This window comes from Narcine bancroftii, chromosome 7 (assembly GCF_036971445.1).
Source record: "Narcine bancroftii isolate sNarBan1 chromosome 7, sNarBan1.hap1, whole genome shotgun sequence".
Taxonomy (NCBI): Eukaryota; Metazoa; Chordata; class Chondrichthyes; order Torpediniformes; family Narcinidae; genus Narcine; species Narcine bancroftii.
The window spans coordinates 19,186,974-19,214,610 of NC_091475.1; the positions used below are offsets into that span (position 1 = coordinate 19,186,974).

Sequence of the window (27,637 nt, forward strand, 5' to 3'; positions counted from 1 at the left end):
CCCCTCATCACCTACTTTCATACCCCTCTTTGTTCCACACCTCACCCATCTAGATCTATCTGCCCTTTATTTCCACCCACCCCAAATGATTCCCGTATCATCTTCCTGATCATTAGAGAGTCCAGCCTTTGTATTCCCGCTTATCACTCTCCATCAGGTGTCCATCTTCACCCTACCTTCTCCACCGGGCATAATCTTCTTCTCTTTCCCAACTCCACGTGTTCATCATTCTTCAGCAGCTCGTAGTCCACCTACAAGCTACTGATCCATCTTGACCATCTCTTCTTTATATTGGCTGATTTCCCTTTCCACCCCATCCAGATGCGTGGTCTTGACCGGAAACAGCAACAATTCCTTTTTACCCACAGACACTGCTTGACCCAGAGTTCTTCAACAATTTGGTTTTTCTAGATTCCAGAACCTGAGATCACTTGTGACTCCACAAGTATCAAATTGATTGTAACCAATATTGATTGGGTAGAAAACATTTGAAGTAATGAGATTTCCTACATTCACTCAAGTGTTCAAATTGGATATCATCTTAACATCTGATCTTGTATCCCTGACAAGATGGCACAAAAGTGTCAGCCTGGACTTTTGTACTGTACTTAGGATCTTGTAGTAAGGCAGGACAAGATGAATACCAAATGAGCATTAGTTATTCTGGTTGAGAAGCAGTAACTAAGCAGATATTAGGTCAAAGATGTGAAACATTTTGGCCTGTTTGGTGATTTTTTAAACCAAACAACACCGCAAAGTGCATATACAAGCAGACAAAATAATATGCTAGAAGAATTCAGCAGGTTGAGAAGCATCTGTGAGAAGAAAATAATTGTCAATGCTCCAGGTTGACCCTTTGAATATAACTGTACAAATTACATCACATATTGCTTTTGGTACATTAATATTTTCCAAATCAAAGTACTACACTGGATTTGACTCCCTGGAGTCTGAGGTTATATTGAAAAACAGCATGCAGTGGCCTCCAGGTGAAATTCACCAACCTTGATACAAACAGAACATCAGCAAATAACCTCATCCATCTGCAATCAAAATGTTTAATTCAAATATGACAAAATGCCACAAGTAAGAATGGGTACAAAGCTACCCCTTTGTTTTCTACAATCCAATCCCAATCAACCCAAGCCTTGTAATTGCAGAAAGTTCATTGGAATCAGTCCATGACCAGGATTTACGACAAGAACCGCATCCATTTGAAAGATCTTGCAAGAAAGACCCACCCAAGTTAATTTCTTCAGAGCCATGATCAGCATCATCCGACTTAAATGCTTCAGGTCTTGTTTTTTTTTTAAATTGCAAAATATATTGGAAGAATGCAATAAAAGGCAAGATAATTTTATAAAGCTTTATTATGCTTTTACATTCCACGTTAACGTAACAGCCCTCTCAAAAAGTAATGTTTCCACTATTAAACCCATGTTCAATAACAGAACTACTCAAAAAAAAGACGTGATTTAACTTCTCATCAATTAAATACAATCTCACTTCTAGTATTCATCAAAACCTGGTAAAACTTCAATGTTATATGCTCAATTAATTATTGAAATGATGTAATAGCCCGCTTCCAAAACCATAAAACCTATTTACAAAAACAATACTGCAGATAAAAAAAAATTTTTCTCATGATCATCTCAAGTTTTATTAGCTGGCTGTCAAACAGAAGCTTCTCAGATTACGCCAACATACTGGGCAATATGAGCAACGGACACGAAATGGGGCAAAACAAAAGGACAAGGAACAAGACAGGGAGAAGAGGGAAAAATAAAGAAAAACCTGCCAAGAGTGCACACCAGGGAGCTCGGGCATGAATAACAGACATGATCAACTTTGGAACGGGCTGGAAATTTCTGCATATTCTACAATTTTACTCTGCGCTCTGGCCATTTGTTCCTCCCTTCCTTACATTTTAAATTGGAGATCTGTATAGTTTTCTTGCATTAATATAGATACCATACAGATCTCCAATTTAAAATGCAAGGAAGGGAGGAACAAATGGCCAGAGCGCAGAGTAAAATTGTAGAATATGCAGAAATCCCCAGCCCTTTCCAAAGTCCAGATCTAAAAGGTCAAGTGTCTCAATTTAATTTTTTTCATACCCATTTTGCCTTTCCAGATTTTTTTTGGTACATGATACATTTGTGCGTATCTAACAATAACCCAGCCCACGCATTCTTCACTGGAACGAGCCCCTTTGCATGTTACAAAGTGATAAACCTGAAAACCAATGTGCGTTTATTTTTATGGTAGAACTATCACTAACGACCCCGATGGCACAGGGAGGTTTGCGCACTGCAGAGGCGCCATCTTCTTAGGGGTAAGCACCTGATTTAAAATAGGGATGGGGCGGTGGGGAAGAGGGAAATAGCGGGCACGGGATCGGGCAAAGCGAGGTGCAAACACAGAGAGGAGGTAGAAACGGGGCGAATCTTCCTGCTGCAGAGCTTCTACCCCACGCTCACACAGAGAGGGAAGGGGCAAGAATCCAAACAAAGAACACGCAGACGGCGATTCAATGGGGAAGGAGGGCGGGACAGGGAGAGAGTGAGTGCAGCAGGCGGGGAGGAGGGAGAGGTGAAGGCGAGTGAATGGGGAAAGATTGATAGGCAACTCGCATCCTGGTTCCAAACCTCAGGGGAGAGAGGTTCGCTTTGATCCCACAGGTTTGTTTATCATCCTCCCCCCACCCCTCCCTCTCCAAGTGCAACACATCATTCTCGTCCCCGCCGACAAGAGACCCTCAGGGCTGCTCGCGATATAACCCCCCGACCCAGAGTGCTAGACAACATCAATCCGCCCACCCACCTCTTCAACAGCCTCTCAGAGACCCTCAACGATCACAGGCTGCTTCCCTATACTGATCCCCAGCTCAGACAGCTAAACAATTAATCCCACCCTTGAGACCCTCAACTACCCTTTCAATCCTTTTATCATCCCCACCTGGTCTGCAAGCAAGAGTCCCGCAGGCAGGTCGGTGATCCCGAGCGAACCCCCAAACCCACTCCAAGACCATCTCATTCTCCCCCCCCCCCCTTCACGGCGTACTCAAGGCTAGGTACCCCACTTCCCAAACCAGATACCTCCCCATAAACACCAAATAGGAAGAGTCCACACTCCCCTCTTAACCCCCACCCAACCTTCCCCAACACCCACAATACCCTCTTCCCTCAGGCATTTCTCCCCCAGCCCAATCTGCACAGGGAACTCAGGACAATCCAGGAGGGTTCCGACCCAGGACGAAACCCACCTCTTTCTCCGTCCACTGGGAAGCCAGGACATTTTTTATTCAGACCTCAAACCCCCTCACTCCATCACCGGGAGCCCAGGGCACTTCACCTTTCCCAGGGACGCCCTACCTAACCCTCATGGCATCGGACAATGGACCCTATTCCCTCCCCATCTTCGTGAGCTCCCCACAAAGCCCCCTCCCAATCCCCAGGAAATGTGAATGAACCCTCAAGGTGGATACACACACGGACCTCACCTCAAGATCCACACCCCAGGATCTTCCACCCTCATTCCCCCTCCCCTTACCCACCCAAGGGATATCCACCTCAGGATAGGGCTCCCAGGCATCCAATTCATCTCCTCCCCCACCCAGAAACTCCCCAGGACGTGGTTCCCCCTTTCCCCTCCTCCCCAGGACGTGGTTCCCCCTTTCCCCTCCTCCCCAGGACGTGGTTCCCCCTTTCCCTTCCTCCCCAGGACGTGGTTCCCCCTTTCCCCTCCTCCCCAGGACGTGGTTCCCCCTTTCCCCTCCCCCCCCAGGACCTGGTTCCCTCTTTCCCCTCCCCCCCAGGACCGGGTTTCCCCCTTTCCCCTCCCCCCCCAGGACCTGGTTCCCCCTTTCCCCTCCCCCCCAGGACCTGGTTCCCCCTTTTCCCCTCCTTCCCAGGACCTGGCTCCTCCATCACTGTCTTCACCCATGGGACGCCATCCCAGGAGACCCCCCCCCCCCCACCACACACACACACACACACACAAATAACGGGAACCCGCCCCAGAACCTGCTTCCACCTCTCCGCAACCATGTGGTCCCCTCATCCACAGGGACCCCCAACCCCAGAACCCCCCCTTCCTCCCCATTCCCAGGATCTGCTTCCCCCATCTCCCATACCCACGCCCCCTCCCCCTAGAGGTCCCAGACCCAGGGAGCCCTCCCCCCCGACCCAGGGACCCCTCCCCCCAACCCAGGGATCCCCCCAACCCAGGGATACCGCCACCCCCCCCCCCCCCGACCCAGCCCAGCCCCTACGGCCAGGAACGAGCGCTGTTACCTCCAGAGCCCGGCAGAGCGGGGCGAGGACGAGAGCCGCGGCGGCGAGCAGCAGCATCCCGAGCCGGCCGGGTAAGTGCGGGATCATGCCTGTCTGGGCTGTCTGCGTGCGGGAGCGGGGGTCCTTGTCCAACGGTAAGTCCAGGCCTCTCAGCGCCCGGCCCGTGCCCACACCACAACCTACCGACGCGCTGACTGGAGCGGGGCGACAGCGTTCGGTGCGGCACCTGCACCCGCCCCTCCCTCCTGGCTCCGGGCCCGCCTCCACGCCGGTCCACGCCGGCCCGCCACCGCCACCTAGCGCCGAGGCCGCCGCGCAGACAGGCGCCGTCCCCCGCCCCGACCTTGCGTCACGAAGTGTCTGCAGCGGCGGCTGCGTCAACGGCGGCGACCTGGGAGCGGCGGCTGCAGCACTGCAGCGTCCGCTTCGCCTCGGCTGCCACTGCGTCTGTAGCGCCACCCACGTCTTGGAGGAGATGCTTCGGCTCCTGAGAGCCCGTACGTGGCTGGGATGATAACTGCAGCGCCACCCAGTTTGGAGGAGGAACTGCGGCTCCTTCCAGCCTGCCGTCCCCAGCTGGCAAGACAACGACAGCGCCACCCAGTTTGGAGGAGGAACTGCGGCTCCTTCCAGCCTGCCGTCCCCAGCTGGCAAGACAACGACAGCGCCACCCAGTTTGGAGGAGGAACTGCGGCTCCTTCCAGCCTGCCGTCCCCAGCTGGCAAGACAACGACAGCGCCACCCAGTTTGGAGGAGGAACTGCGGCTCCTTCCAGCTTGCCGTATTGGTAAGCGTTCACCCAGTCTCTTAATATGTACCTACAGCACCTCTTGCTTGGCTGTGTAGAGCAGTCTGTATTCGAGCCAGAAGAGTCAGAGGTTTAATCACTTTACCAAAATACTCCAAAATATTATGTGCATCTACGTAATACCATAAACTGTTTGCATTTTCCATCAATTCCTGGTTTTATTCCACCATTTGAATTCCCTGAGCAAGTTAGATGAAGGAAGAAAGATCAAAATTGTTGTAGACAACCATTCTCACACAACAGTCTCTAGTAAAACATGAACTTCTGCAAACACTGTAAAAACACAATGCTGGAGAAACTCAGTGTATTTTATATAGCAAAGATAAAGATACCTAATTGACATTACATCAAGGTATACAAGAACAACATTCAGAATAAGAATTCTCATGAACAAGTCATGAAATTCAATGTTTTGTGGCAGCATCTTAGTGCAAACATTCATATTCTAGCCATCTTAAATAAAATAATTTTATTTACTATAAATAAAATTAATTAGTAGCACACAAAAAGTAAGGCAGTGTCTTTGGTTTATTGATCATTCAGGAATCTGATGGCAGCGGGGAAGAAACTGTCCTTGTGCTGATAGGTGCTCACCTTTCCCCTGATGGGAGCAGAGTGAAGAGGGCATGTCCTGGGTGGTAGGGGTCTTTGAGTATAGAGGCCGCTTTTTTAAGACACTGCCTCATGCCGATGACCTTGATGGGTGCCTGTGATGTCACAGGCCGGGTCAACAACCCTGTGGAGTTTATTCTTGACGTGAGAGTTGACGCCTCTGTGCCAGGGAGTGGTGCAACCGGCCAGAATGCTCTCCATGGTACACCTGGAGAGGTTTTTGTGACTTTTCAGTGGCCTACCGAATCTACTCAAACATCTCACAAAGTATTGTGAGACTTCTTTGTGATTGTATCAACATCGATACAAACATCACCAAATCTACTCCCTTGAGGTCTGTGATGGTGAGAACAAGTCTGGAGGGTCCGAGAAACAATGAGATTGAGCACAAGGCCCATCACCCCAGAATCTGTGTTTTATGCACGCGCACACTGTTAGGTCAAAACATCATGAGCTGGGAATGTAGAGGGAGTCTCCCAGTGCTGGGCCGTAACAAGATGCAGTTGTGACCTTGTACTCTCAAGATAAGAGTGGGGATGACAAATTGATGTGCAGGAGGCTAGCAGAGAGGGACAGCAACAGTTTATTCATTGGACAATGTCATGATATGATAATTTACTAAGTACGTATCCTAAGGTATATAAAAAGCACCATTTGCTGATAACGGCAGAATGCGCCTTCTCCAACTAACACTGTTAGTTGCAAGTGTTACAATCCGGCAATAAAGAACAAAGAACCTTGATTTCGACTCAGTCTGGTGTTTGACTCACTCATTCATGAACAAAGCAGACCTAACAACACACACACACACACACACACACACACACACACACACACACACACACACACACACACACACACACACACACACACACACACACACACACACACACACAAAACACTCACATCAATGCAAATTTATGTTCTTGGGAGTCACTATTTTGGAGGATCTTTCCTAGACCCAACAAAGAAAGCACATCAGCGCCTCTACTTCCTCAGGAGTTTGTGGAGGTTTGGCATGACATCAGAAACGCTGGCAAATTTCTATAAATATGTGGTTGAAAGTGTGCTGACTTGTTGCATCTCAGTGTGGCATGGGGACACCAATAAGTTGAGCATATTGCAATGCAGAAGGTAGTGGACACAACTCAGGACATCACAGGCTGAGGCACAGGTGCTACAAGACTGGCACCACCAGGTTCAGGAACAGTAGCTACCCTTCCAATATTAGACTCCTCAACAACAAACTCAATAAGGACTTTTTTTTAAGGGCTCTTGCAATTTATTATTTGTTTTTTTCCCTCTCTGCATTGCACTCAGTTGTTTACATTTCTTTATTTGCTTACATGTGTATATTGTGTGCAATGTTTTTGCTTTGCCAGTAAGTGGTAATTCTGCCTTATCCACAGGAAAAAAAGAATCTCAGGGTTGTATGTGATGTCATGTATGTACTCTGACGATAAGTGAAATCTGAAAATCTGCACTAACAACCGGTAAAAAAAAACCATATAATTTGAGGACCTTTTACCAATCTTAATTCTATGCCCTTTAGTTTTTGAACCCTCCAGTGGGCACAATATGATTCCATCTCCTTCATTTATACCCTTAGTGATTTCTGGTTTTGCACTAACATGGCAAAAAATGTATCAGTCTCAGTCTTTAATGTACCTCAATACAACAGACCTCTGGGATAGAGAATCCCAAAGATCAGCAATTTCTGGTAATAGAACTCTGATCATCTTGAGTCTCTGTCCACAATTTGTATAATTTACAGATATAGAAAACAACCTGTCAGCACCCACCAGGAATGCAACTTATGGAATGTTACATGCCTCAGTGACATTATTACTTCTGCGACAATCACATCTGAATCCATCAGCGCTCTCCTTCCCAGCTGTGGAGACTAGAACCACGCTCTGCTCCGGATATGGTCTGACCAAAGTTGTGCAAAATGTTCAACCAGTTCCCTACTTTGTACTTCATCCTACTGATGAAAGCCCCTCGACTTCATGCCCCTCTGCTCTTACATCCTCCATCTCATCGCTCTGCACATCAACATTTCTTAGTTGTTTCCCTGTTTTAAAAGTGTTCTGTTTTCCTGTCCTTCCTACTAATGCAAATAACCTTGCACTTTCCCACATTGTATTCCATCTATCACTTTGTTGCTCATTGTTTAAATCTGTGCCACCACATGGTGTCAAGCTATTATAGATGCCTGTACTTTACTGAAAGATTAACTGAGGAAACTAGAAACATTCACTTCTCTGTCAAGTACGAGAGCGAATACTTTCCAATAAATCAGCAAGCAGCATTCAACAAATTGTAAAGACAAGGTAATGCTTGGTTAGTTTATTTATAAATATGAGAAAATTTATTTCTGGTTTCAGATTTATTTTCAGAGTACATACATAACATCACATACAACCCTGAGGTTCTTTTTCCTGCAGGCCAGGCAGAATTACCACTTATCAGTAGTGCAAAAAAAAACCTGACTCAACGTACACATGCAAATTATTAAATAAATACATGTTAACAAACTGACTGCAAGAGAGGAAAAAAACCATCAATAAAGTGCAAAAGTAAGAGTCGCTAACTGTGGGGCTGCAAAGTTGGCAAAGTGGTTTGCTCATCGCCTTTACAGCGCCAGCAATCCGGACCAGGCTTTGGACCCCGCACTTTCTGTAAGGAGCTTGCACTTTCTCCCTGTGAGTTTTCCCACCATTTAAAATGACCCAGGGGTGTTGGTTAATGGGTGTAGATTGGACAGCACGAACTTGTGGGCTGAAATGGCTTGTTACTGTGCTGTAAGGCTAAATTAATTTTTAAAAAAATTTAAATGAGTCCCTGATTGAGTTTGCTGCTTAAGAGTCTGATGGTGGAGAGGTAACAACTGTTTCTCAACCTGGTGACGTGAGTGTTGTGGCATCTATGCCTCTTTCCGCACGGTAGCAGCGAGAACAGAGCATGTGCTGGGTAGTGCGGATCCTTGATGATTACTGCTGCTCTCCAACAGCAGTATGTAGATGAGACCAATACAGCTGAGATGAATTATCTGAAACCATTTGATATGTTATTGTATTATAGAATTACTCCATCAGTTAAAATTGTACATTACTGAGGGCCATTGAGCCAATTTGTGTCCATTCCTTAGATTTATAGACTTGTACACCATGGTCCTTGGCAACTCTCTGACTGTTCAAAACCTTGGTCCTATTTCACCCTGAAACCAGTTTTAAATCATCCATAATCATTCTCACGATTGGCTATTTCACCTATATAATATTAAGAACTTAATAAATAAGAACAAGGGTCGGCCATCCGGCCCGCAAAGCCTGCTCAGCCTTTCAATGAGATCATGGCTGATCTGTTGATAGTCTCATCTCTACCTACCTGCCTTTTCCCCATATCCCTTAATTCCTCTACCAGGTAAAAAATCTATCCAAATTTGTCTGGAAATATATTATCTAAACCCTGACCTTGTCTCAGCCTTTCTAACCCTGAAATCCTCATCTTTATATCTTTGAATTTGCCTATTCTAAAGTTGAGCGACCAGTAACAAAGATCACTGAATAATTATTGGATCAGACCTTTGAAACAACACAGTAGGATCTCTCATGCCCATAGAAGTGAACACATTGGAGCTCATTCAAGCTTTGATCCTGATAGATTTTGACAAATTCTTGTTGTTGCTTCTCAGGTAGAACTTGAACCCTTTCATTTCTGAAAAAGTCAAAAATTCTAACCATCAACATTTACGAGGATGGTTCTTAAAGTGAGTGATTTCAGCTGAGAGGAGAGGTTGGAGAAGCTGGGGTTGTTTTCAGAGCAGAGTACAGAGTAATGGAGAGATACAGCACAGCAACAGGTCCTTTCGCGCATCCATCAAGCACCTATTTTTAAACTTCCTACTCTAACCCCTTTTTATTTTCCCCATATTTTCCAATCAGCTCCCCTCCTTAATAACCCAGAACCCTTATTCTGAAGTCACTGTGATAGCACAGGGGTGCAGCTGGGAGAAATGGCGCCTCATAGCTCCAGTGATCTGAGTTCAATGCTGACCTCTGGTGAAGGTTCTTCCAGACCCAAACACCTTTGATGCAGGCACCATCTAGTGCATCCAGTGCTCCCTTTGTGGTTTCCTCTTCATCAGAGAGACTGGACACTGACTAGAAGATCACATTGTTGAGCACCTTGGCTCTGTCTATATCAAAGGCCTTAATCTCCTAGTGGCCATCCATTTCAATTCCCTGACCCATTCCCTTACTGACATGTCTCTCCATGCACTGCCAGATTAAGACTACCTGCAAATTGAAGGATCAACACTTCATCTTCTGTCTGGGCGTCCTCCCACTGGACGCCATCAACATTAACTTCTCCCGTTTCCATTAAACCACTTCCTCCTCCCACCTTCTTTACCCCCCTGTTGCCCTTCCCCAGCTTGCTCTCTCTCTCTCTCTTCCTTTTTCCTCTGTCTCCTTTCATAGAGCCAAAATCATTTCTCACCTTTCCTTTTGTATCAACACCCTGCCATTCTTCAGTCTGTATTCTGACACCTTCTCATTCTTTGCTTATATCTTGAAGAAGGGCTCAGGCCCAAAATGTCGGTAATATATCTTTATCCTATGGACACTGTGAGACCTGCTGAGTTCCTCCAACCTTTCTGTCTGTTTTTACTGCAATTACAGCATCTGCAGACATTTATGTTTCACTCTACCTTTAACCTCAAGTCTATCAGTCAGCATGAAATATCTTTCAGATACTGAGGGACAAGGACTCAAAGTTCAAAAGTTCAAATTTATTGTCAGAGTACATACATGACATCGCATACAACCCTGAGATTCTTTTTCCTGTGGGTCAGACAGAATTTCTACTTATCGGTAGGGGAAAACCCTGTAGTCTAGAAAAAATCTGTATGCAAAAGAGAGGAATGTAAACAAAGAAAAATGCAAACAAACTGAAATATAATACAGAAAATAAATATTCAATAATAAATAACATGCAAATTAAGAGTCCTTAAAAGAATCTCTGAGTTTGTTGTTTAGTTGTCTGATGCTGGAAGGGTAGTAAATGTTGCTGAACCTGATGGTATGAGTTTTGTGGCACCTATATCTCTTTTCTGATGATAGCTAAAAGAACAGAGCATAAGCTGGGTGGAGTGGATCCTTGATGATGATGCTTCTTCCCCCTTTGTTTCTCCATTCTGTCTCCTTTCGCACAGACATGATAAATTCTACCTAATCCCTTATCATATCCAATTAACACCTTTTGTTGGTCTGGATTCCTCCCCACCCCCCCCCTCACCTTTGTTTGAATTTGGAGACTTTCCGATATCTCCCGCTTCTGCCTTTTCTGAATTTTCCTTGAGGAAGGGCTCAGGCCCAAAACGTCGGCAATAGATCTTTGTCTCCTATAGATGCTGAAAAGACCCGCTGAGTTCCCCCAGCATTTCGGTGTGTTTACTACAATCACAGTGTCTGCAGCCCGTCGTGTTTCACTCCTTTATCAAATTAAAACATGGATTATAAGAACAGCTAGTGTAATACAAACATGGCTAGTGAAAGCAGGTAAAATGGTTGGTATGGATATTGTGGGCCGCAAGGTCCCTTCAGCGGTGTATGGCTCCAATAGTTAAACCATTAGAGTTAGCCACAACATAATGTGGTGTCGTGCAAGTAAAAAAATCAGTGCAGGAAACATATCCCTCTCTCTAAGTAGCCCAATCTATCACGTTCTGGTTAGTGCACAGCTTTGCGAGTTTGACAAATTCTGTAGCAGCAGAAGTTGTTAGATTATAATTCTGAAGGGTGACGACAGCTGCAATAAAGAATCTGCAGACAGAGAAGCAACCTGTAATGTCGAATCCAACACAGATGAGATATCTTGTCTAAGAGAATTCTGTTTTTGTGAACACACTGCCTGTTTTAATTCTAATTCTCCACTACGAGATGGGCTAGTTTCAAACATTATATTAGTAACATTTCAAAGCTGACATTAAACCTGGTAGTTGATCACTGCATAGCATGTTTTGAAAGAAATTGCCTTCTGCTATTTTATTGCATGTATTGGTGCTTGGCAATACTAGAATCCTAGAACATTACAGCAGAGAAACCGGCCCATTCAACCCTTCTAGTCTGTGTCAAGATATTATTCTGCCTGGTCCCACTGACCTGCATCCAGTCGATATCCCTCCCATCCATGCACCTGTCCAAATTTTTCTTAAATGTTAAAATTGAGCTTGCATTCAGTTGGCAGCTCATTTCACACTCCCACCATTCTCTGCATGAAGACGTTCCCCCGAATTAAAAAAAAAATTCTAATACATTTTAGACATACAGCCTGATAATAGACCCTTCTGGCCCACAAAAGTACATTAATTAACCTTCAAACCCTGTACATTTTTGGAGGGTGTCCTTACTGACAGCGCCGGATTCGAATCGTGCTGCCCTTCATTGTTCCCCTTAAACTTTTCTCCTTTCATCCTCAACCCATGTCCACTGGTTTGTATTTCACCTAACCTCAGGGGAAAAATGCCTACTTGCATTTACTCTATCTAAACCCCTCATAATTTTTTCCCACTATCAAATCACCCCTCATTCTTCTACGCTCCAGGGAATAAGCAACTCGTGCTTGCTTTCTGGGGTATCCTTACTCTTTTGCCGGATTCAGAAATAATTCTGTGTATTTTCCAGTCCTGTGACTTTCACGGTGAGCTTTACAGTGAAGGGAGGCTGGGTCATGCAATGCAGTGAGGTATTGCTTGGTCCCAAGGTAGCTAATTCCTCATGTCAATCCAGCAACCACCATTCTGACTGACTGACCTTCTCATCGGTAGCATCAACCAAGCAGTTGTTTTGTTATTTTGTTGAAGGGCAATTTTTCCAAAAGACAAGTTGAACGTTTGTTTGGAAGATGCTGTTTGAATAGCACCTCATCTTTTTTATTAGTTGCAATGATAACAACATCTGCAGGTGGTAACTATCTATTTGAAACAGCAAAGATTTTATTCAAGTCAAGTTATTATCATCTGATAATCAGAAAAACCACACATAGAATCTATGAGATGCAGTAGAAATTACACTGGACAATGAAGATTTTGCTTCCTGATCACTTTTGGGTGTAATTTTATGGGTTTTAAGCTGCTAATCATGAAAATCACCTTAAAATTTTCCTATCACGTACCGTTTACAGAGCACCAAACTACATCCAGCTGATTGACAGCATGCTTCAAGCATACAAAACCACGAGGGCCAATAGAAGGAGGGTATGATAAAGGAGCAGCCAGGGAGTGAGTGGATCAGGGAAGGAGTGGGGGCACTGAGGCTTTGGCTTGAGAGGCTAAGGCGAGCAGTGGCTGAGGAAGAGCTCCCCTTGAGGTAAGGTTTGGTAAGTCTGTTTTGAGTTTATCTTTAATTACTTTAAATAAAGAGGCAGGCGATGGAGGCATTTGGGGTAGCCCTGTGCTCCGATTGCAGGACGTGGGAAGTCAGCACAAATGTTCCTGATGACTACACCTGCAAAAGGTGCATCCAGTAGCAACTCCTGGGAGACTATGTTGGGGAACTGCAGTTACAGCTGGATGAACTGCAGAACTTGCAGAGGCAGTTATAGATAGGAGTTACAGGGTACTTAGAGTCACCCCTAGCAGAGAGAACGTGCTTAGAGAAACCATCTCCCAGTCTACATCCAGTCTCACTGATGTAGGGAAGGCCACAACAGGGATGCCACTGCAGCAGATGACTCCCACATATTTGCAAGTCATGTGTTCATTCACTTGAAAGGACCATCTGGGGTGAGGGAGGAGGTGTGGGCACAAGTGTGGCACTTCCTGCAGTCACAATGGAAGTTGCCGAGGGGACGATTAGTGGGAAGGGATGACTGGACAAGCGAACGGTCCCTACAGAAGGCAGAGAGGGAAGGAGAGGGGAAGATGTACCTAGTGGTGGGATCATGTATGACAATAAATAAACGACGAGGTCATTTCTGTTTCTGTTTGAGCAGAACACTTGCTTCTGTTTGAATAGCACCATCTGGAATGGAACGTTTATCTGGGAAAGCAGATGACACTTTGGCTCATCTCATTCCAAATTACAATATCCCTGGCAATGTAGCAGTCTTGGACAGAAATGTCACCATTGTTTACTGTGCTCTAATCTCCAGAATAAGGCTTGCAAACAGAACCATCTGGCTCAGAAGCATGGATGGGCCCACTGAGTTAAAACCCTACAAGCAAACAATCCCTGCTTCACCAATCCCCTACAGGCCCCTCTTTACCCCTCCCTTGACCATGTTATACTGGCTATCTCCCCTCTACTCTCTGGCCCAAAACGTTGATAATTCTTCTCTCCCACTGATGCTGCTTGACCTGTTGAGTTTGTCCAGCACATTATCTGTTACTTCAGACTCCAGCATCCTCAGCCTCCTACATGTCTCTGAGTCAAGATCATGACTGTTAGAAATGGCTGGTTAGGTCTGGACTGAAAGAGTAAATGATCAAAAGAAAAAAATAAACTGATGCAAGAGTCTTTTTTAGGCATATAGCACGATAACAGGTCATTTTGCTCCACGAGTCTGTACCACCCAATTTATACCCACTTAACCTAAACCCACGGTACGTTTCAAATGGTGGGAAAACCCACATAGATTCTGGGAGAATGTACTAACACCTTACACACAGTGCAGGGATTCAAACCCCGGTCCCAATTGCTGGCGCTATAAAGGTGTTACACCAACTGCTACACCCCACAGTTTGAGACACAAGAGATTACAAATGCTGGAATTTGGAATGAGAAACAAACTGCTGCAAGAACTTAATGGCCCAGGGAATATTTGATTATGAATTTATTGTCATACACATTGTACAATGATTATATGCCCTCAAATTCTTACTTGCTGCTGCTGAGCAGGTGCTTAGAAAAGAACAACAATAAGTATAAGTTAAAAACATGTTTTTTTTCATTTGGATCATATTAGGATCCATAAGTCAATCAAATCTGTAAAGTTTAAGGCTAGTTCTTGTTGGTGTTTCTGAACACTATCTTGGCATTAAGTTCCAGACTTCTATGCTCAAGAGTTGGTGACAAATTTTGATGGTGTATCCCAGTGTTCAAACTTTTTCTTTCCACTCAGATGCCACCTTAAGTAATCCCTTACTAATCACAGTGCACCTCGGGCATAGGGGATTACTCAAGGTGCTATGTGAGTGGAAAGAAAAAGTTTGAAAGCCACTGCTGAGTCCCATCAATTTGCTCCCTGGTCACACTGTCTTCTCGCTGCTGCCTCCAGATCTCTAGTTTCACCAAGAGTATTCTTCCAGCAACGATCAGGCTCCCGAACGAGAGCATTACTTCAGGACCAAAGATCTGTCTGGACGATTGTAACATCATAGTTTTTGCACTAACTGCAACCGTGGAATTTATCTATCTTACATATTTACTACCTTTTTCTCCGTCGTGTGGTAATTTAATCTTTTTGTTTATTTAGTGTATTTCACACAACTGTGTAAAAGCAGCAAGGAAGAATTTCAGTGTATCCATAACATGGTACTTGTATGACAATAAACTATTATTAGAGACAATTAGATGGGTACATGGAATGGAGCAAAATGGAGGGTTATACAGCAGGGAGCTTCTAGGCACTTGTTATTATGTTGGCATGTTATGTAGGCTGAAGGGTCTGTACTGTGCTGTAGATTCCTATGTTCTATGAAACCACCACTTGTGATGCAAATTAAATGAACCAAATTACTTTTTTTGATTTTGAAATGAAACCATTCACCTAATTCAGAGACAGAAAAGTAAGTGAATTCAATCCCTCAACATCACTTTTGAAATCCAACAAATGCACTGAACATAGATTAGCAGAGAAATACAAGTGGATTAATCGCAGATATCGCGCCAATTTATGAACCCTACTTTGTATTTTTCTCTTGATAAATTGATTTATAATTTAACTAGGGGTTAAAGTTTTCATTTTTTGAGTTTGGAAGCACAATCAATTTTATTTTTAAATCAGTTTAGAAAAAAAAAAACCATAGGTATTTTTGGTTATTGAAGCTCAATGTTTGAAATCCATCAATCACAACTGAATCAAGATCGAAGATGGAACAAATGCTGACTGATTTATACTTCATCTTCATTATGTTTTTGAACAGCACGGGCTCATGGGCCGGATGGGCCGCCTGTAAATCGGTATTAAAAATCAAAATGAAAACTTCCGTTCACTTGCCCGCGCCTTTCCCCTTACATCCTTTGATGCCCCCAATCCCACCATTGACCAACCCATTCCACGGATGTGCGAGATTGAGCAACCATCAGTAAAGCAACTGCAAGCTACGTCCACTTTCTTAATGCACAAATTGATGGAAACATAAATTCTGCATAGTTGATCATTTATTTGCTGCCATGAAATTTTATTAGCAGGGTTAAAAAAAATATTTTCAATTTTGCCTGAAGGCTCTTTCTTCAGTCTTTAAATTGATTGAAATAAAAAAGGAAACTACTCATTTGTTCATTCTTACTCTATTACTGGTTCCCAAAGTATCATGGGATAATATTCATGTTTTAATAAGAACAGACATTGTTAGGTTCCCAGTGAAATATTATTTAATTGTAAATAGGTGCAATGGCTTTTGTCCAGTGAGGTCATATGAAAGTTCAGCTTAGTTTTTGTTGTGGTTTCTGTAATAATTTCTTCATTTCTTTTTGCAGTAACTTCTTTGACAAAGACAATAGATGTGTAAATTAGATTTACTAAAATGTTGCCTGGATTGCAATATTTAGAGTACAAAGAAAGATTGAGAAGACTGGGTCTTTATTCATTGGAGCGTATAAGGTTGAGGGGAGGTGGAGGGATTTGATAGAGGTATATAAAATTAAGAGGGGGATAGATAAAGTAGATGTGCATAGGCTCTTCCCCTTGAGGGTAGGTGAGATTGGAATGAGGGGTCATGAGTTGAGGGTTAGGGGGCAGAACTTTAGAAGTAACAAAAAAGGAACCTTCTTCACTCAAGAGAGTGGTGGTTGAGTGGAATGACCTTGCAGAAGATGTGGTTGCATCAGGGTCAATTTCGTCATTTAAGAAAGGTTTGGATGAGTACATGGATGTGAGGGGACTGGTGGGTTATGGAGAGGAAGCAGATAGGTGGAACTAGTGGAGTTCATTTAAATCAGTGTGGACAAGAGGAGCCATAAAGGCCTGTTTCCGTACTGTAATTGTTATATGGTTATATAGTTATATAAATAAAAACCCTCACTCACTGAATTCTTTACAGAAAACAAATATAGCCTGTTTTACATTAGTCCAAATTCCTCTTCTCCTTTACACCACTGCAAATCACAATCAACAATGAGGAAATGGAGGGACTCAGTGGGTAAGGCAGCATCCATGGGTGGAAAAGGTCAACCTGTGTTTCATGTCTGGAACCTTTATTGAGACTAAAGTAAAAAGGGGGTGATATTACATACGTGGACAACAAAGGAAGCTGGGGGAGGGGACAAGGGGTCTCAGGGCATTAGATAGAAGCAGAAGAGACCACTCAAAAAATGGGGTAAAGTGAGAGAGAAAGGGAAGTATAGTAGGTAAAGAAGATCTGGAAACAGCAAAGGGCTCGTCCAAAACATTGATTATGCATTTTTACCTTTGTTATTGATGCACCTTGAATAATTACAAAAGGCTTTTATTAACTATAGACTGGAACAACCATCAAAACTCATTGAATGATCAAGGCAGAGTGAAATGGGGAGCATGCAAAGGGCTATGGGTAGGATTGGTATCGGGAGGCGTGTCCAGCCGGCAGCAGCCAATCATAGAATACAGGACACTGTTTGACCTGCTGAGTTTCTCCAGCATTGTGTTATTTTACAAGATATGGAAACAGGGGAACCAGGTGGGGTTTACCTAAAAATGGAAATAAAGATTGATGCTCATGGTGTCAGATGTAAGGTTGTCCAGAAGGAATATGATGCATTGTTCCTGATGTTTGTGTTTAGATTCATCCTGACCATGGATGAAGTCGAGGATAGGCATATCTGTGTAGGAATGGTTGGGAGAATTGAAAAAATTGTTGGCTCTGGGAAGTTCAAACTTAGCCCCACAAACAACATGGATGTTAGAAGATAAGAACATTAGAAATAGGAGCAGGAGTTGGCTATCCGGCCCATCGAGCCTGGTCTGCCATTCATGGCTGATCTGATGATAGGCTCATCTACACCTACCTGGCATTTCCCCATATCCTTTAATTCCCTGACTTGATAAAAATCTATCGAACCTTGACGTAAATATATTTACTGAGGTCACCTCCACTGCTTCAATGGGCAGTGAATTCCCCAGATTCACCACCCTCTCAGAAAAGCGGTCCCTTCTCACTTCTGTCCTAACTCCACTACCCCGAATTCTGAGGCTATGTCCCCTAGTTCTCATCTCCCACACCAATGGAAACAACCTACCTATCTCTATTTTAAATCTTTCATAATCTAGGTTTCCATAAGATCCCCTCTCATTTTTTTAAATTCCAGTAACCCCCTCATCTTTGGGATCAACCTGGTGAACCTCCTCTGCTCAGTGAAGCAGCCACCCAATTTGCAACTTGCACAACTATCTTTTCAAGTGTTGATTTCCTTGATGACACTGGAGAAATCTTCAGGTACCGAGTTATACCGTGGGCATATAGCTGAGGTAGTAAATCTAATAATGTTAATAAAAATTCCATTCTTTCCCTTCGATTGTATCACAGGAAAGAGCTGAAGATGTAATTAACATCGAGACACCGAGCTTGAACCAGTCAGAGGGATGGTGACACTTTCCTTATTGCTGCTTGAGGCACTCTCATTTATTACAAAGGAACGTTGTTACGATCAGCAGCCAATTCTCAACCCTTCAATGACATTATTTATAAATTAATTTTATTGAGCATTCCGGGGGTGGGGTACGCTGTGGAAAGGCTGGAGGTGTTGGATCCACAGAGTGGATCCGTGGCATAATCCATCTAACCATTGTAAACTGGAGGAAGAGAGGCTGAAAAGAAAGCAAAAAATAAATAAGAGCAAAATGAACTGAATGGGCAACAATCAAAATTCACAAAAGAGCTGACAGCATTATTAAAAAAAAGGATTTAATCAACATCTATGTAGCATGCATAATGTAATAACACCGAAATGCTGGAAGGACTCAGCTGGTCTATTCAGCATCTATAGGAGAACACAGATATATTGGCCGGGCGACGTTTTGGGCCTGAGCCCTTCTTCAAGGAAGTATCAGAAAAGGTCTCAGAATTCAAACAACGGGGAAGGAATCCAGACCAACAAAAGGTGTTAATTGTATGTGATAAGGGACTAGGTGGAATTTATCATGTCTGTGCATAGGAGATGGAATGGAGAGATGACAGCAGTGGGAGGTGGGGGTGGGGGGTGGGGTTAATGTTATACATAACGTTCCCAGTAATGAGCCGTAGAATTGTATTAGACTTTAATTCAGTGACAAAGGCAAAGAATTTTCTTGTCCTGTGGTGGTCTGAGAGAAATATTTAACACTGCTGCCATTACCCATGGATGCTGCCTGACCCACTGAGTTCCCCCCTCCCCCCCCTCACTTGTTTGTTCAAGATTGCTCAAAGGGAGAAAGGTTTCAGAGCCACATCTTGAGAGATACACAAAGAGGGCAGACTATAGGACATAGGAGCAGCAATAGCAAAAACACTATGGTGGGGAATCTCAGCTGGTCAAACAGTGTACTTAATGTAGCAAAGGTAAAGATTTGGGGCTTGAGCCCTTCATCAAGGCATGGAAAAAATGTCAGCAGGCACCTGAAAAAAATGGCGTGGGAGAGGGGCGGGGAGGAGCACAGTCGCACAGGCAGGTAATAGGTGGATAAGGGAGGGAGAGCATATCAGCAAGCAGGGGGAGACGGATGGCTCTGTGGATGGAAAGGGAAGGTGGGTGGGGAGCTGGAGAAAAAATAGACAAAGGGAAAGGGAAGGGAGGGAGAATGGAGAAAAGGCCAGCAGAAACTGAAGAAACCGATGCTAATGCCATCTGGTTGGAGAGTTTCCAGTTGGAAAATCAAGTGTTGTTCCTCCAATTTAGGGGTGATCTGGCTGGGATAGTTCATGAGGCCATGGACAGACATGTGGGACGCAGAAGTGTAATGGTTGGCCACTGAGAGGTTCCTGTCACTGATGCAGACAGAGCAAAAGTGCTCAGTGATCTCCCAGTCTGCTCTCAATCCCTCCGATAAAGAGCAGCAGTAGGTTATTCAGCCCATTGTGTCTGTGCCACCATTTACTGACGAAGTGATCCATTTTCCCATTCAGCCCCACTGCCCGGGTTTTCCCCATAACTTTTGATGCCCTGGCTCAAAAAGAATCCGTCAATCTCTGTATGAACACTGGAATCTTGAGCAAATAAGTAAGTGCTGGGGATATTCGGCAGGTCAGGCAGCATCCGTGGGTGGAAAGGATCGTTCAGCATTCAGAGAGGGACTGTTTTCCAAATCCAAAACATAGACCTGACTCTTCTACTCACAATATAAAATATAATAATATCTGTCACACCACATTTAGAATTTTGTGTTCATTTCTGCTCAACTCGTTATAGGAAGGATGCAGTAGCTATGCACAGGAGGTTTAGCAGGATGTTGCCTGAAATGGAAAATATGTCTTATGTGACAACTTTAGCAGAGCTAAGGCTTTTTGGAGTGAAGAAGAATGAGAGGTGACTTAATGGAGTTTAAGAAAGGCACAGTAATATAGACAACCAGCACCTTTTCCCAGGGTGGGAGTAGCAAAAACCAGAGGACATCTGTAAAAAATGAAGAGAGGAAAGTTTAGGGGTCAGGTGTTTTTTTAAACAGAAAGTTGGAATGGATTGCCAGGGGTGGAATATTAGGGGCATTTAAGAGATTCTTAGACAGGCACAAGCATGAAAGAAAATGAGAGGCTTAAAGTAGGGATGGTTTTTTTTTGAAGCATATATCGGTTGGCATAACATCATGGGCCAAAGGGACTGTATTGTGCTGTACTGTTCTAACGGAGATCAAATGTCAGATTTGTTTCAAAATCAATGTGAATTTACAGGAAACATACCCAATTTAATTTCTCTCCCATCTCTCCCTAAGGACAATCCAAACTATTCAAATGTTTTCTGAAATTCCCTTGACTACAATTGAATTCTGAGTGTCCTGTTTTCCAGAAGGAGTGAAGGTCTAAAAGGGAAATTGGCTGATTAAATATCGACAACAACAACATTCAACCTTTTCCGTATACAGAACTTTCAGAGTTGTTGTGAATAAGTGAATGAAACCATGAGAGTCACCAGTAAAAATATTTTAAATTTAAATTTAGATCTACAGCAAGGTAACGGAGCCTTGCTGCCTAAACACACCTAATTTACCTACTAATCCTGGTACGTTTTGGAAGGTGGGAGGAAACCAGAACATCTAGAGGAAACACGTGCAGACCTGGGGAGAATGTACAGACACCTTACGGATAGGGCCAGATTCGAACCAAGGTCACAGCATTGCACTAACTGCTATGCTAACTGAAATAAAATAATGGAAATAACAAAATAAAATATAATTCAATCAAATAATAATAAAAAAGTTAAAGTTACATTTTTAATGTGTTATTGCATGGCAATAACAGGAACCTTGACTGTGGAACCTCAAACCGATTAAAAATGAAAAATTGCTGATCAAACTCTTTTATTTTTAAAGCCTGCTGCAAAATGTTTTATAAAAGCAGAAAGTATTGTAATTACTCAGCAGGATGGAGGGAGAGCAGTAGAGCTGATGTTATTTCTTATGAAGGATCATCATCCTGAAATAGAACATTTCTCTGTTTGGTCTAAGTTGGCCAACCGAATCTCAGTGTGTGTCAAAGAACAAATAGGTAATGGGAGGTAATTTGCTGCTTTATCTCCTTGTTATACTGGCTGCCTTATCCAACCTTTCCTCCACCTGAGGCAAATAATACAGAGGGTGATCCAAGAAGACATCTATACTTAACTGAATGAAAACAAGGATCAGGGTTGAAATAAAAATAGCGGCCATCTGAGCAATTAATTTCATGGGCAAATGACTGCATGGCTTCCTCTCCTTGTTACCTTTCACCAAGCGCGCATGCTCTCTCTCTGTCTCTCCCTCCCTCCCTCTTCTCCCCCCCCCAACCCCTTTCCCTCCGTCTCCTTTCACAGAGCCAAAATTAATTCTCTCCTTTCCTCACACCTTTTGGTGGATGATCTGTACTCCTCCCCCCTGCCATTCTTAAGACGCCTTCCTGTTTTTTTTGCTTTTGCCTTGAAGAAGGGGTCAGGGCTGAAACGTTGGTAATGTATCTTTACCTCCTGTCGATGCTGTGAGACCGGCCGAGTTCCTCCAGCATTTCCGTGTGTTTATAATAGAATTGTTCTGCACGGTAACAGACCCATCAGCCCATGATGTCCGGGCTGAGCACGATGCCCAGCTGCCTGCCCTTGATCTATGTCCCTCTATTGCCTGCGTACACATACGTCAACCAAAAAGCCTCTTAAATGCTATTATCGAATCAGCTTCCACCACAACTCCTGGAAGCCCATTCCAGACACCTGCAACTCTGCAGAAAGAAAACTTTCCCCACAATTCTCCTTCACTTTAAACACATTTCCTCTACATTATCCCAATTTCTTCATGGATTCTGCTTGACCTGCTGAGTGCATCCAATGTCCTTCCGCCTATTTCAGATTTCTCCAGTATCAGTGGAGATTTATTGCATTCAAGCCAGCAAAAGAAAAATCACCATTCCACAAAACTGAGTTTTAAAAAATCCAGGTAAATTACATGTTGGTTTAGTTAGAAATAACTCGTTATTAATTTATTCTCCATTGAAGATTTGAAATGTGAAATGGTGAACTGACCGTGACAAATGGGGACTCAGAAGAAATAGATTTAGATTTTAGGTTTATTGTCAGATACATACATGACATCACATACAACCCTGAGATTCTTTTCCCTGCAGGCAAGGCAGAATTACCACTTATTGGCAGTGCAAATAAAAACTGTCTCAACGTACACCATGTAAACAAATAAAGAAATGTAAACACACAGACTGTGCAAAACAGAGTGAATTTAAAAAATCAATAAAATGCAAAAGTAAGAGTCCTTAAATGAGTCCCTGATTGAGTTTGTCATTGAGGAGTCTGATGGTGGAGGGGGAGCATTTGTTCCTGAACCTGGTGGTGTGCATCTTGTGGCACCTCTACCTCCCTCCAGATGGTAGCAGTGAGAACAGAGGATGTGCTTGGTGGTGTGGATCCTTGATGTATAATAATAAAGTAACGAAATAAGAAATTAATGAAAGGAAACTTGGGTTGGAAGCTCTCGATCAGGGGTTTCCAAAGTAGTCGATATCGACCCCAAGGGTCAATAAATGCCAGGGAGGGGGTCAATAAAGGTGGGGGGTTTTTAGGGGGGCCATTTTCAGTATCTAAGAAAAATAGCTCCTATGGCAGTGGTGGCCAACCTCTCATGAGAGGTGGCCTTGGTGGCCGCCATTTTGTATTTGGCTTTGGTCTTTTAAAATGCTGAGAGCAAACAGGAGGACAAGGGAGGGTGGACAGAGCAGAGAAGAAAGAGGTGTGTGTTCTTTGTGCTTCTGGTAGCACCACCCCTCCCCCCCCCCCCCCCCCCCACTCCCGTCCAGTGCCCCTTCCTGATGTTGCTGGGGGATTCTATGCCTTTGGGTCAATGAGAGATCAAGGATGCCTTGAAGGGGTTGATGGTCTAAAAGGTTTGGGAGTCCCTGCTCTAGATGAAGGAGACAGAATATTTCAAAGGACGGTGAGAGACATGAATATCCAAAGGGTCAAACTCACACTGAAAGAAATGATATGTTGTGAAATAATTTGTAAAGTGCGAAATGAAACTGAGAATAAAAAGATAGAGATAGAAAGGTTAAGGAAAAGCTTGATAGAAAGATAAAAGCAGCAGCACGACCCGTCAGTTTCAACAGTCTGCTTGTTTTGTTTCAATGATGATTCAATTTGGAAGTGGATTTATGTTGTTTTTGCTGCGGGCTTGCAAAATTAACAAGGTTACTGTCGACATGAATAAATAAGAAGTGTTGAAACCGCAGGCAGGGCACAAGATGGCAGAAGGGAAAGGGAAGCAGGAAGGTGTGGATCTGAGTATTCCGGAGCAAAATGTGGAGTTTTCTTTCAGAAGTAAATATTTTGGAATAAAGTGAGTGAATAATTTGGTGATTTTACCATGGTTTGGAGAAAATGGTAACATTGGGCTGAGGTTCTTAGAGTCATAGAGCGATCCAACATGGAAAAAAGCCTTTCAGCTCCACCTGTCCATGCCAGCCAATTTGTCCAAGCAAGTTAGTCCCATTTCAAGTCGTCATGTCAAATTTCTTGTTATCTGATTACGTAAGTACAATCCGACAAACCATTGTTCCTCAGTGAAAAACACACAGACACCCAACCATATATAAATATGTCTTAAAAAGAGATAGATTGTGGGCATTCAGTGTAGGTCACTTCACAGAGTAACAAAACATATCTAATTTAAAATGCAAGAGCTTTGCTGAAGCCAGACATTCAGGCATCAGTGGTTTTGCAAAAGACAATGGAACTGAAAGTCTGGGCTCAAGTGCTGACAAAGATCTTTTAAGGATTGGGTTTGGAGCCTTGGGAAGAGATTTGGATTTTACAAGGAGAGAGAGAGAGATCAGTTCTGCAGTAGCTTTTGAGGGGGAAAAAATGGCAAGCTGGCAGGCTTGTTGAAAACCCCATTTTGAAGATGGGTTCAGCCTGTTGAAAAACCCTTGTTCTTACAAGTGGAAATGGCTGGCTTCTGAAATAAGGGAAACAGGAGGAACTCTGTGGTGACCTGGAAGAAGAGGTTATCATTTGGAAAACCCATGATGGGATGAGTTTTTTCAGCAAGACACTAAAGAGGAAATGTGTGTGTGTGTGTGTGTGTGTGTGTGTGTGTGTGTGTGCATGTCCAAAGAGCAACAAATCTCTCTCTGAAACCAACAAGAACCTTCCTGAGTGGTAACCATTTAACTTTAATTAACAAATTAATAAATGTTCGATTCTATGCTCAGTATAAGAATAGCCCTGATACTGGTGATACTTGGAGAAGTGAGAAATGAATGATTGGACTATTAAAGTGTAGAACTTTCTTGAACATATATATATTGCATACAATTAGAATTAGAATGGGGTTAAGTTAATAGTAATAAATTAAAGTTTGAACCTGTTTTTATGTTTAAAGAAATTTAAAAGCATCTTTATTTAAGTAACAATTTGTCTTGATGAATTTCTATTGTTGCTGGTTTTTGGGTCCTTTGGGCTCGTAGCAATATATACAAATAAATAACTAAATATAGCTTTGTAAATAGGAGAGTCTTGGATGTTTAGCTAGCGTGAGTAGTTCCTTTGGTCGTTCAGTATTCTCACTGGGAACAAGCTGTTCCTCAGCCTGGTCTGATATTCCTATATCTCTTCCCTGATGGGAGCAGCTGAAAGATGCTGTGTGCGGGAAGGAAGGGGTCCTCAATGATCTTGTGCACCCTCTTCAGACAACGATCCCAGTAGATGGTGGGGAGGGTGACTCCAGTGGTCCTCCCTGCCACTCTTATGGTCCTGTGGATTGATTTCCGATCCATTTCTCTGCAGCACCCCGTGATTCAGCCAGCCACGACATTCTCAATAGAGCTCCTGTAGAAGGTTAACATAATGGTGGCCGGTAGCCTTGCCCACTTCAATCTTCTCAGGAAGTGCAGTCGCTGTTGCGCCTTCCTGACAAGGGAGGAGATGTCGCGTGTCCATGATGGGTCACTCGTTAAGTGAACTCCAAGTAGCTTGGTGCTCTCCATTCGCTCCTCAACAGAGTTATTGATGTGTAGTGGAGGGTGGTCATTCCTTGTCCTTCTGAAGTTCACAATCATCCCCTTCATCTTGTAGATGTTGAGATGCAAAATGTTGCTCTTGCACCGTTTCACGAGATTTTCCACCTCTTCTCTGAAGTGTTGCTGATGGGGCTGACTGCTGTTGTTTGAGTGTTGGAGCTGGATCTGCTGATGCAGCTGTGGGCCAGTAGCATGAGTGGGAGCGGGCATTTGCCTGCATTCGGTCCACATCCCAACAAACATTTCCCATAAAAGTACCTGTCAAAATGTTTTTTAAACATCAAAACTGTACCTCCTGCCACAGCTTCCTTTAGAAGCTCGTTCCATAGACCAACCACCCCTCTGTGCGAAACAGTTGTCCTGTTAGCGTAGGTAGTAGCACAGATAATGCAGCAGTCAGCGCAACGCTATTACATCACCAGTGACCTGGGTTCGAATCCGACGCTGCCTGTAAGGAGTTTGTACTTTCTCCCTGTGTCTGCCTGGGTTTCCCCCAGTGCTCCAGTTTCTTCCTATCCTCCATAAAATATGCAGGGGTTCATAGGTTGATTGGTGTAATTGGGTGGCACGGGCTCATGGCCTGTACGTCCAAATTAAATTAAATTCAATACCCTCTTACTTTGGACTCCTCTACCCTAGGATAAAGACTGAAAGTTCTGCACCAATGGAGTCTTCTCGCGGTCTGGCGTAGGTTAATTGTGACTCCAAGGGTATTCTAGAGAAAGATAAAGGGAATGAATGAGTTTCTCATCATGTGCAGATGTACAATGTAGAAATGCAATGGAACCGTTACTTTCTGTGGCCTCCTCGTTGCACAAAACACGCCAACACAAATTAAGAGACCGCAAAGAGAAATATAATTAATGTAAAGGGAAGAGAAAAGAAAAGAAAATCAAATATTTATGGTTGATTGACTGCATGTTCTGTCAGTGGTCGAGGCAAATCTTGAAGGTCCAAGAGTAGTGTTGTGGTTGAGGTAATGTGAAGAGATTCGAGGCATGGATTTCAAGCGTCTGTACTTTCTGTCTGAAGGTAGCAGCGAGAAGAGAATGTGACCAGGGTGCTGGGCGTCCTTTGTGATGTTGTGTTGCCTTCTTGAGACAATTGTGAAGGAACAGTTAGAGAGAAGGAGATTTTTGAGAGAATTGGATAGAGAAAGAGACCTTGATAAAATAAAGAACTTTTAAAGCCAATCTTTCCTACAGTCCTTACTGTTGAATCGACTGATGAAATCCCTGCATCACAACCACAAGTGTGTTCCAAGTGTTGTTCATACACACGCAGATGCAAAGGGCAATTCCAGCAATTACTCCCAAAGAAAGACAGCCCCAAATACCACACCTGCTATCTCTGTGCCTCTGTAAGAGAAAGAATAGTTTCCACAAGCTGGAGATCAAGTTCAAGTTCAAGAGACAGCATTCTCTGGTCCTCGTTGCAAAAACATGCAAGTGCTTGACCAAATATAACACATTAACAGACCAGCAAATCATAGAAATTAATTTATTTTAAAATTTAAATTATTTTTGTTTTACAATTAATTTGGACCTACAAAATGGTAACAGGCCCTTTCAGCCCATGCATCCAATTAACCGACAACCCCCGCTAAGTTTCGAATGGTGGGACGAAACCAGAGGCCCCCCCCCCAGAGGAAACCCACAGATTTGGGGAGAACATACAAACTCCTTGCAGACAGCGCTGGATTCGAACCCCAGTCACGATCATTGGCATGTAACAGGGTAGCCCTAACCGCTGTGCTAACTGCGCCACCTGCCAAACATGCAGAATATCCAGATCATCAATGAAATGATAAATACAAAAGCTAAATGTGCAAATGGCAACTTGAATAAACATATTGATTTGTGTTTTGGTTTGGACACAGATTTCCTCATTCAACCAGCTTGATAAATTTAACTAACTTTCTTCATGGCTTAATTTGTCCAGAGAGTGTTGCACTAAATAACACAGAACTGGAGAATTTCAGGTTTGGTTTGCCGTTTGTCCCAAAATGCTTGATTTCTGTTGGGGTTCAAACAG

The 27,637-nt window shown here is 43.6% G+C and overlaps 1 protein-coding gene and 1 long non-coding RNA gene across 6 annotated transcripts in view; one reads left to right on the forward strand and one right to left on the reverse strand.

The window, feature by feature from the left end:
- The window catches only part of LOC138738565 (amyloid-beta precursor protein-like), a 138,821-nt gene extending 134,257 nt beyond the window's left edge, over window positions 1-4,564 (reverse strand). For 3 of the 4 annotated variants that reach the window (XM_069889013.1, XM_069889012.1, XM_069889011.1), the window contains exon 1: window positions 4,296-4,563. In XM_069889013.1, coding sequence (XP_069745114.1) covers window positions 4,296-4,382 — 87 coding nt within the window. In that variant the 5' untranslated portion in view covers window positions 4,383-4,563. Of the gene's footprint in view, window positions 1-4,295 lie in introns of all 4 variants that reach the window. The other variant, XM_069889014.1, reaches the window with a different exon arrangement.
- LOC138738566 (uncharacterized) lies at window positions 4,276-18,831 on the forward strand. Of its 2 annotated transcripts, none has more exons than XR_011341604.1 (3): window positions 4,276-5,082; window positions 12,904-13,098; window positions 18,446-18,831. It is a non-coding gene; the product is annotated as an uncharacterized lncRNA (long non-coding RNA). The 2 variants fall into 2 exon arrangements; XR_011341603.1 differs by having other exon boundaries at window positions 12,904-13,088.
- The last annotated feature ends 8,806 nt before the right edge of the window (window positions 18,832-27,637 follow it).